This window comes from Carex rostrata, chromosome 35 (genome assembly GCF_964058835.1).
Source record: "Carex rostrata chromosome 35, lpCarRost1.2, whole genome shotgun sequence".
NCBI classification, from domain to species: Eukaryota; Viridiplantae; Streptophyta; class Magnoliopsida; order Poales; family Cyperaceae; genus Carex; species Carex rostrata.
The window spans coordinates 3,451,806-3,462,699 of record NC_135952.1 but is presented as its reverse complement, the minus strand read 5'-3'; the positions used below and the strand labels follow the sequence as shown (position 1 = coordinate 3,462,699).

The window sequence follows — 10,894 nt, the reverse complement described above, 5'->3', positions numbered from 1 at the left end:
AAGGGGCATATTTGTAAAGTCTCGGTCAAGAGGCATTCCTCGCCGCTCCCTTTCTTCTCCGCCGTCTCTCGCCTCTCTCGCCTCCGATTCCACCTTCAACTAAGAGAACAATCTAACCCTTAACCCCTAAACAATGGCGGATCCAAGACTCTTCGACAGTCAATCCGATCGCGATCACCCCACCGAATCGGGGCGTCGACAATATAACCCCTATCAAGACCTCAACATTCCCTATCGAACCATATACGATCTCCCTACTTCACCAGAGTATCTCTTTCAAGAGGAAGCGCTTGCTCAGAGACGCTCCTGGGGCGAGAACCTCACCTATTACACCGGGGTTGGATACCTCGGTGGTGCTGTGAGTGGCGCCGCTGTAGGACTCCGCCGTGCTGTAAAGGCTGCTGAACCAGGAGAGACTACGAAGCTTCGTCTCAACCGTGTTCTCAATTCGTGTGGTCAGGATGGGAGGAGATTTGGGAATAAGCTAGGAGTGATCGGGTTGCTTTATGCTGGTATGGAGAGTGGCATGGTCGCGGTTCGTGACAGGTTATTTCAATTTGATCTTATCTTTCAGCTTTAGTTCTTATTGAATTGACACTGATTTCTTCAACTGTATCAATTAATATTAGTCAATGGTTAGATAATACCAGTGTTTTTAACAGAAATAATACCAGTTACATTCTTTAGTTGGTTCGGCAGTTGACTGTTAGACTAGAAATTACTTGGATCTTTACCTTTGTTGATTAACAAATCATATCCGTGCATTGATGCAAAGTTTGAAATATTATACTTGTCACACACACTTTAGAAAATACCATGCATGCATTTTAAAAGGCTTAAAAGTATCATTTGTAACCTCTAAAAGACAAGGAAGTTAACCTATACATCCCTTGATGCATCGTGTGTGCATTTCCTAAATAACACGAAAAGCTCGGTCTCTGTTGCACGGATACATATGCAAGTATCACGTCGGATACACTATGGATGCGGCGATACGGCATGCTACAAAATTCAAGGATATGATAAGATGGATGCGGCGATACGGCATGCTATGAAATTCAAGGATATGATAAGTTATACATGTATAAATATAAATTGTTTTTATACAAAAAAATTGACTAAAATTCTAGTTTTATGAATATGAATAGTCAAACAAAAAGGCACATGTAATTATTTTGAATAAAATGCTGGATAGGTGATAGAACTTTTAGAGACAAAACAAAGCTGAAATTTGAAGTTCAGGGATAAAACAAAACATTCATAGGACTGGTAGATTTTTAAAAAAAATTGGGGCTAAACCAAAAAAGGCATATTTATAAATGGAAGCATCGACTCACTACATAGGAGGGGACTCCTTGAGTTACTCCGGTTTTGCACAACTTTATTAGTCCCACATGGAATAGGAACAATGTCTGGATCACTCGTGTGCCTATAAAAACCATCGCCTTACCTTAAATTAATCTCCCTAGTGTTGTGGAGTCCACTTGTGGTAGTGTTTTTCAGCCAGATATCTGGCGATAGGCATATCGATATGACATGCATTATAGGTGAATTGACGTATATCTGCATCCAATATGTGTCAGATGCGAGTTCCACTGTGATTAGAGTCGTGTGGTTCACGATTCTTATTTGCACGATTTGATTATGTTGTCACCCTTGTTGATGCATATCGCCTTAGAATCGCTGGACCGCTGAATTGTTTCAGCCGAATCCATTTATGGTAACGATTCACGGTAGCTGAATTGTTTGATTCTGTTGATTCACTTTTGCTGGGATCGAACCCACTCATCAGTTGTCTATTTCATATTTCTGACTTCGTTTTTTGGACTAAAACCCTAGCCGTGAAGGTATGAAGAGAGGGATGATATAAGGAAATGGTGTTTCACCTAGATTGGAGTCATATTTGTCCTTTCTTTCTTGACTTGCTATTAATTTTATTTATAACGGTGAGATGTCTATACAATTGTAGAAATAATATAGGTAGGAATGATGGCTGGCTTGGGCAGGAAGGAGAACTAGTATAAATATTTTGATTAGACATGGTTCACATATTCTTAAAAAATATAATTTCTTGTTGGTTTATGCGAAACCATGACAATCTATTGATTGGTCATATAATTTCTGTGTGCTAGAACGGCACTTTATTGACTTTAACAAAAGAGTGTAGTAAATACAGTATTCATATGGAAAATATTAGTCTCCTGATACAAATGATAACGTTGTGCTTATTGAACTTATTTAATATCCAATTGTTATTCTTATTACCTGAATTAATTATTTTCCAATCATGCTCGCACAATACAAAACGCAACATATGTGATGGCGTTTCAGAAGTCATAACTTGTCTCAGTGTATATTAAAACATTGACATTTAAAATTATAAATCACGTGGGTTACATTGTGAAATTACAGTTATGCAGTGTCTATTAATTGCATGCATGCTTGAATATCCATTTCTTAGTGTTAAACCACATAGACATGATATTATGTGGCATTATAATGGTTTCTGGATGAAACTTTCCTGTATGTTCTAATTGGTTGTTTTTGTTAATTTTTTCTTACAATTTGTTTCAATTCACGATTCACCGCTTCAATTCAAATTAAAAAAGAGTCACGATATGAATTACAATTAACTATATGCCTCATTTGGACCTATTTTCTTGGAAAGATGCTCAAATGCCCCTAACCTCACTCTCTAATCTACAATAATATGGTTAAAATGTGACACCTGGGCTACTAATGACCTTCTAATGAAATGAGGAAATGACACTGAATATAATACAGGGCATGCAAGATTTATTTTATTATTTTAAGGATAGAAGGGGTATTTGAAGTTTTACTTCAGGGTATATACTAAAAATTTTCCGTTTCTATCCTTTTAGTTTGCAGAATAGTACTTGTATTGTATCGGAGTTTTTTCAATATCTTTGGTTTGCATACATTTTTCTTCAAAAATCATATAACTTATATAGAGAACATTACCTAAGAATTTTTCTTTTTTTGGTGAATACAGAGATGACTGGATCAACAGTGTTGTAGCAGGCCTTGGGACAGGAGCTCTCTTTAGGGCTGCAAATGGGCCCCGCTCAGCTGCTATTGCCGGTGCTATCGGAGGAATTCTTGCTGGGACAGCAATGGCTGGCAAACAGACTGTGAAGAGATACGTGCCTTTCTAGGTCTTAGCTATGGATTAATTAAAATACTAGATTACTTCTCTTTTGTTAATTTATGGTTTGTAGTTAGTACTATACAATTGTGGCAAATTTTTTTGGTCGCTTGGCCAGGATTGCTGCGGTACCGATTTTGAAGGTAAATTTCTTAAAAGAGGCTTATGGCTTAAATAATCGAGACATGAGTTTTCATGACTTAATTCTTTTCGAGTTCAAAATTTGTTGCTAATGCTCTGGGTGAAATCTCAGAATGTGACATGTAGTCAAAGAAAAAAAAAAAAGGTTGTTTATTCTCTGTTGTTATGTGCATTTGTGGTGTTAGTTGGAATATTTTTATTGTACCTGTTTGATTTGTTGACTTTGGCTATGTTAATATTTCATTTCAGAAAATCTCTTGCTTGGGTTCTTCTACTGAGTCTCTTATTATTTTCACTTTGTATTATCGCCAAAGAAGCACTTCTGATTTTTGCCGAATGGTTGATTTGATACATAGTCATTTGTTGATAACATAATTACAGTATTTCATTTTACAGTCGGGTCGACTGTAGTATCAATATGTGGTGCATTTGAATTCGTGGATCTTTGAAGCTAGGGTTTTTGATAAAACAGCCGAAGAAAAAAGTAAGTTTATTGTGTTAGGTTGATGTAATAGCTCATTTGGGCTATATATTGGTAAAATTGACATCATATTTAGTGGCAACTGACAAGATATGTGGTTTTTTTTTTCTTTTTTCTGATGATACAAGTTACTTTATGATGTCTTTTGGAACATCAGCCTCTGAAGCCTGCTATTTCTCGTTCGTATTCTTTACCATGTATATTTTGGTGATTACAGTTGCATAAATCTAAGTATGCTACATCTTTTGGCTCTTTAGTTATTCCAGTCAGTTTCTGTGTTTGTTTTATATGGTATTAGTTCGAGCAATATCATTTATAGTGAAGATATCTCTTTCTGGTAAAAGTAGTTGTGTTTATATACGTCGTTAATTACTCGAAATGTTATCTAACAATGCTTAATTTTTCTGCTAAACTCTTTCGAGTAGGCAATTATGTGAACTATTTGGCAGAGAGCAATCCAAAGTATTTACCAGTTAGATCTCAATATAAATAATATCCTGGCATCATGCTTCTTTCGTTCCTACCATACATCCTTAATAAATCGAATGCAACTAAAAAGAATAGGTATAATCAGTGTTTTACTATTTTTTTAGATTTTTTCAAAATTAGTGTTTTTCTGAATTTTTTATTATTTTTTTAATTCAGAAAAATACTGATTTTGAAAATTTCTAAAAAATAATAAAAAAAAAATGTAAAATTTGGTCTCCAAGCACATTTCAATATGAAGAATATGTTGAGAAGTTCGGATTGACTATTTGAACTTGGGAACTAGAAATATGAGTGCAAATTAGAATACTCACTTTAATTTTTAATTTGCAAATCATGGTAGTCTATCTCTCTCTCTCTATATATATATATGACTAAAATTAAAAAGATAAAAGTAGAATATACACTAATAATATGGAATCAAATTCGAATATAAAAATAATTCTATCGGACTATTCATCTTATTTCCTTAAATTCCTTCGTTCTAATTAGATAAGTCTATTGCTCCACAATTCTTGTTTTTTTTATACTAATGTTAAATTATGCTCTCTCTCTCTCATTTCTCCTTTTAGAATTACATTATTCCTCATTTTTAGCTATCATGTTATTCCTGGATCTAGTCCCTATCTATATATATTTTCTCTGTTTTATTTGACAAAACCCTTTTTAATTTTAACTTTGGAGTGTCTAGCCGATTTGTAGTGATGTCCTTTTTTAGCAAGCTATTTCCGCCTACTTGACCTTTTTGAAATTCTAATAATAGTTTTTTTTTTTTTATTTATTTTGAAAAACGAGTTCATAGGCAAAAGTTATAATCAAAGGTGTTAATGGCACTCTATCATCGGTTTACCCGACCCTTGTCGTATTCTATAAAATTATTATTCATTAATTTATCGGATACAGATAAAATTAAATTTTTTTTTTCGATTAACATAACAAGGATACATGCAAATAAAAATTATTACATACCCGTTACTTATAAAGTAATTATATTATATATGTACTATACATGATATAATATAATTTTATTTATAGTTCATATATATCTATTTAATATCTTTTTATCCGTTTATCTGATCTGTATCGTATTCAATAAAATAGATACAGATAAATAAAATTATTTACTTATCGGATAAGTACTAATAAAGTTTTTTTTTTGTATAACTTAACGGGTACAAATATGAAAATGCTTTAACCCGATCCGTATGATACTAGTTGACAGCTCTAATTTTAATAGGTTGCACCAAAAATTAGACACCATGGCAATGGCGCTTCCAAACCTGACTATCTTCTCTTCTCTTGTTTTCATCATTGTCATGATAGCAATGGTGCCTCCAAACCTGACTTTCCTCTCTCCTCTTGTTTCCTTCATTGTCATCGTCTCTCTCCTACGCATCATATGCTCGCATCGCTTCCTCCTCCATTGCTTAAGCCGGTGCTGGCGGTTGGTAGGCAAGCACCTCCAAGCGTACCAACACTTCACCGTGCCACGGTACCGACCTGATTCTCATGAGAATCCTTTGTACCACAAGGTGGCAACATATATCTCCTCTCTCCCTATCTTGGAGAAATCTGATTCAGCATCTTTCTTTTCTTGTGCTTACAGTAGTAACAGTAACAACACCAATGGATTCAACCTCCACCTGGGGCCCGGTGATACCGTGCATGATTCCTTTGACGGTGCTCATATAACATGGACCAATAAGCCATCTGATGGTGATGATTGTTTTGTTCTATGTATCAAGCGCCAAGACCGGGTTCGTGCGCTCCAACCTTATCTCTTGCATATTGAATATGAGGCCAGTAAAATCGAACAGAATCGCCGTGAGATTCGATTCTTCACCCACGCAAGCAATAAGAATGGCGAAACTAGATGGATTTCAATGCCATTCACTCACCCAGCAACGTTCGATACTTTGGTGTTTAATCACGGCCTAAAAAAACAGGTTTGCGTCGACTTAGAGAATTTCATGAGAAGCCGTTCATTCTATCATCGTTTAGGTCGATTGTGGAACCGTAGTTATTTACTCTATGGCCAGCCCGGTACTGGTAAATCTTCTTTCGCAGTTGCCATGGCAAGGGCTCTCTGTTTTGATGTGTGCATCATTGACATATCCCATTGCAGTATAGACATCCTCGAGACGCTCCTTTTACGCACCAGGCCACGCTCCCTTATTCTTTTAAAAAACCTCGATCTTTACCTTAACAAGGGTACCCCTGAGTCAGGAAATGCAAACATCAATTGTATCACAAATCGGGTTATCTCATACTGTGGTGATGAGAGGATCATGGTGTTTACCATGACAGGTGGCGAAGATTTGGTTGACCGCACGGTGGTCCCGGTGAGTAGGTTTGACATGCATGTATATCTCCCTATGTGTGATTTCAACACATTCATGAAGCTTGCTGATAGATACCTTGGTGTCAGAGAGCACAACCAGTTCCAGTTCATTGAAGAAGGTTTCGAGAGGGGGTTGCAAATCAGCCCTGCGAGGGTAGGGGAGATAATGCTCTCCAACCGACAATCCACGACACGAACTGTTCAACTTATTCTACAAGCCATGGAATCAACAGTGGCTTCTAAGCCGGGTTCAAATAGCCGCGACTCGGGGAGTAAGCCAAAATTTGTCAGAAAGAGTGTCGATGATAAGTCGGCTGCTGTTTCAAGAGGATGGCAGAAATGGAGGTACCTTTAAGAGAGACAAGATTGCAAATTTCGTTTAATGAATTTTGTTTTGTTTTATTTTATTTTTTTAAATTACCATTAGTTGTTTGATTCAGTTCTTTGATAAGGAAAATCTAAAATGTCACTTTGTATTTAATGGAAGCTTATCTCAGTTTAGATCCTCATCTTAGCATAAAGTTTTCCTTTACTATTGAGAAATAAATGACAGGCTTTATCTTGAGCATTGCCAAGAAATTAACAATCAAATTCCCTCTGATGCTTTCAACTGAAACTACTCTTCCAACTAACAAATGTCATCTTTATATATAAAGATAAATACACAAAACATGAGAATACAAAAAATGATTCAAAAAACTTAACCAATGATATATTATCTTGACTTCAAAACTATATGGGCTAGATCTCCTTGAACATATCCTTATTTTTTATATTCAGTAGCTCAACTAATAGGTACGCTATGCAGATTGGTACGTACCAGCTTTTTTAAGCTGTTAGAGGCTCCTCATCACCAAACTTGTCAGATGGTATCCAGTCTTGTAAAAGACAGAGAAGAAAATCATTAAAAGCAAATTCACTTAATAATATAACACATAAAAAAATTTCAAACAATAGATAACTTACTCGGTTTCTGGCTTTCAGCGACAATCATAAGTCTTCTCTGCAACACCGATGCCATAAACAAGAAAATAGAACACATGCCGAACATTATAGTAATCGGGAATGCATTTACCTTCAAATGAGCAACACAATTATTGATTTCCTCAAATTTCATGAGTTGTAACTTGTAAAGAGGTATCCTTTTAAAACTTACATTGTAAAGCACAACACAGACGAAAATGTTAAGTGGTATCCGAAAGAAGTTCATGATAGTGCTTCGGGCCTCCTCAGGGATATATTGGGACCTCATTTTCATTATAGACGGCCAGAAAATGCCGACACATGCCTCAAATGTACAAAAACCGAGTAGTTGAATCGAGCCTCCAATCGATATGCTACTCCCTCCCTCTGTTGATGGAGTCACCAAAATCTACTCCGGGAAAGCAGACACTCATCCATGTTATTATTTTTCATATCTAATTTTTTTTTCTTTTAATATGTCAAAGACCAAAATGGGGAGTATTGAACCAAATAGTCAATTTCCTCCTTTAATTTGATCATACAAATGCAACTACTATAGGGGGGCATTTGTAGAAAAGGCTATGGTACTAATGCATAGCGCAAATTGATCTGTATTATGGATCAATATCTCCATCTTTAAATTCCAAACAGTCAATCTAAACTGTTCAACATGACCTCCATATGAATATGTACTTGTAGATCAAATTTTACGGTTTTTAGAATTTTTTTTTACTATTTTTTTATTTAGGTATAAAATTTAGCATTCAAGTACATTTTCACTTAGGACATTTACTTTTTTATTTTTTATTTTTTGCAAAATAGAACGACTGAAACAAAAAAGGCATTTACATTTGTAAGAACAGGCAGAAGCAGAGTGAATCCAGAAATGACGAAAACAATCTGCATGTAGCTCTCAACCTTTGGCTTTGGATGTGCCATTAAACGGGAGGCAATTGAACTACCCAACATAGAAGAAAGCATAAATGTGGCAAATATAAAACCATGAGGGATCTCTTCATCATTTGGGCTTAATGCAGGGGTCCACAAGAAAACAAAAGTGTACATGGAGCCCTCGAAAAGTGATTGTATAGCCCCCAACAAAGCAATCTTTTCATCTGTTCTTTTCATACATAAGTTCATCAGTAAAAGTTTATTATCAAAATTTTCATATAAAAGAAGTTTAATTATACATACCAGAAGCAATGGCTTTTCCAGCTACTCTGAACTGGCCAAATAGGTCCTTGCTTTCTGACGGGTCACCATAATTCTCAGTCCATGAAAACATGATAATAGCCATCCCTATAGCAAGAACACATGCGGCTGCATCAAAAGGTGCCACAGGCCCAAACCCTAGGTTGTCGGCTATCAGATTTGCGAAAAGACCAGAGACAATTGCTATAAGGCCATTGCCAAGAAAAATAGCCTTAGAGAATGTCAAGGAGAGCCACTGGGGATCAAAACCTCTCTGGATAAATAAAATTGAAAGAATTAAACATGTTAAAAAATTATTAAAATAATTCTTAACTTCATTTCAATTCTTGACTTGACCTATCCTGATGGGTTAATGGGTAAATTTGATTCAGAATTCCATAGACTTAGAAAACTCTTTAATTGTTAAAAGAAAACTTTTTAGACTAAAAAATATCTCACTATGATGACTTAATTAAAAGAAAACTCTTTAATTGTTAAAAGGAACAAGCCACTCTCAAGACGGTTTTTAATTGCTAAGCACCCTCTATTGATTGGAATTTTTCAGTTTTGTCCCTCAAAAATTTCAATTTTTACAAAAAAAAAATACTATTTACCCCCCTCATAAAATGAAATTACGTAACACTTATTTATGCGGGTCCCCTATTTCAATTTTCTGGTTCTGCCCCTGCCCAAAACTGACATAAAGGTTACTAACTTGAAACTGCTGGGCACTGGGACTACCTAAGCAGACACAACCTGAACCCACCAGATCCAGTAACTGGATAGATTGAAGGGGCATTTTTGGAACTGTTTTTTAATACAAAATAAGGAGACAATTTTAGTGACCTTGTTATGTTCTGCCACAAGCCATGATTCAAAGGCTGAAAATAGGAGAGATGTTGCAATGCCCCCAAGAATTCGACCGAGCATTAGAATTTTGTATTCCGAGGAATGCTTAGTAAAGCAGCTCAAAATGTAACTTATACAGTATGTAATACATGCCCTCCTTCGACCTCTGCATTATTTACCTCACTACGTCAGATATTTCTTACTTAAGATCCATAAAACACAACATAGATAATTATCAGTTTTGGTTGGTACATTGTTTTTCTTAAACTTGTGATTTAGAAAAATTAAAAATTTGCTGCTGGCACTGCAGTGTTCTTAAAATCAGAAAATGAGAAATCAATGTGTAGATTAATGAAGAAATCTCACTGCTTGTCAGCCAGAGAACCGACAATGGTCCCGAATAACATTGAAGAACCAAAACCGGCAATAAAAAGACGACCGATATCTCCTTTATCAAATCCATATTGGCTGTAGAGGTAGTACACATATGGCCCTTGCAACCAATCACCAGCTGATAATTTAAAAAATAGGTTACATATTCAAGTATTTATCTCTAGAAGCAATCAATCTAATCATAATATCATATATAATTTAATATTTGTCAATTACCCAATAATGTAACGGGTACGAAATAGCTCTTACCCATAACCCAACTTTTGTACTGGATTAATCTTATGAGAAGCAATCTAAGCATGAAATAATGGATATTTGAGGAAATTAGAGTTCCATGTCTATCAATGGCGAATTAACAAGAGATAAGTGAATGAATGTACCCATCATGAGAGAATAAACGAGGAGATAATTGTTCTTAAAGGAGGTGAAAGCGGAGGAGGTGGCGGTTCGATCCTTGCTCGTTTTGCTCAGCTCCAATAGCGCCACCACGGCCGAGAGAATTCCAAACACCATGTAATAGAATATCTCCATTTTCTCTCAATTTCGATTTCCCCTTCAAATTTTCAGATCCAAGGTGACGAGTTTGGTTGAAACAAATGCCAAAAAAAGGAGGAGGTTTGTGTTTGTTTGTTTGCTTCAGTGATGGCTTCACTGAAAAACTCTAACACTATTTATGCACTTCTTTGGAGAAGTATAGTTTTGATTAAATAAACCTGGTGTAAGTCGTACACGAAACACCCTTGTTAAGAACAATTAACACTAACCACTAAGCATTCTTTATAATTGATTTTCATTAGCATTATATATCAATATCATATGTTAATTGTAATTGAAAACCATATATTTACTAAGAGATATATTATTGAGTTTTCAACAAATAATT

At 35.5% G+C, this 10,894-nt stretch overlaps 3 protein-coding genes across 3 annotated transcripts; 2 read left to right on the top strand and 1 right to left on the bottom strand.

Annotated features, from left to right (window-relative positions):
• Window positions 1-3,532, top strand: LOC144549539 (mitochondrial import inner membrane translocase subunit TIM23-2-like). Its single transcript, XM_078298305.1, has 2 exons — window positions 1-546; window positions 3,014-3,532. Exons 1-2 carry the CDS (start codon window positions 134-136, stop codon window positions 3,174-3,176), a joined length of 576 nt encoding a protein of 191 aa, XP_078154431.1. The 5' UTR covers window positions 1-133; the 3' UTR covers window positions 3,177-3,532.
• Window positions 3,533-5,533: 2,001 nt separating this feature from the next.
• LOC144549355 (AAA-ATPase At2g46620-like) lies at window positions 5,534-6,970 on the top strand. The gene has a single exon (XM_078298062.1). It carries the CDS (start codon window positions 5,534-5,536, stop codon window positions 6,968-6,970), a length of 1,437 nt encoding a protein of 478 aa, XP_078154188.1.
• Window positions 6,971-7,126: 156 nt separating this feature from the next.
• Window positions 7,127-10,673, bottom strand: LOC144549676 (uncharacterized). Its single transcript, XM_078298450.1, has 8 exons — window positions 10,392-10,673; window positions 9,985-10,129; window positions 9,616-9,784; window positions 8,773-9,043; window positions 8,428-8,693; window positions 7,772-7,987; window positions 7,582-7,690; window positions 7,127-7,493 (listed from the first exon to the last, which is right to left on the bottom strand). The coding sequence occupies exons 1-8, from the start codon at window positions 10,540-10,542 to the stop codon at window positions 7,444-7,446; spliced, it is 1,377 nt and encodes a 458-aa protein (XP_078154576.1). The 5' UTR covers window positions 10,543-10,673; the 3' UTR covers window positions 7,127-7,443.
• Between the last annotated feature and the right edge of the window lie 221 nt (window positions 10,674-10,894).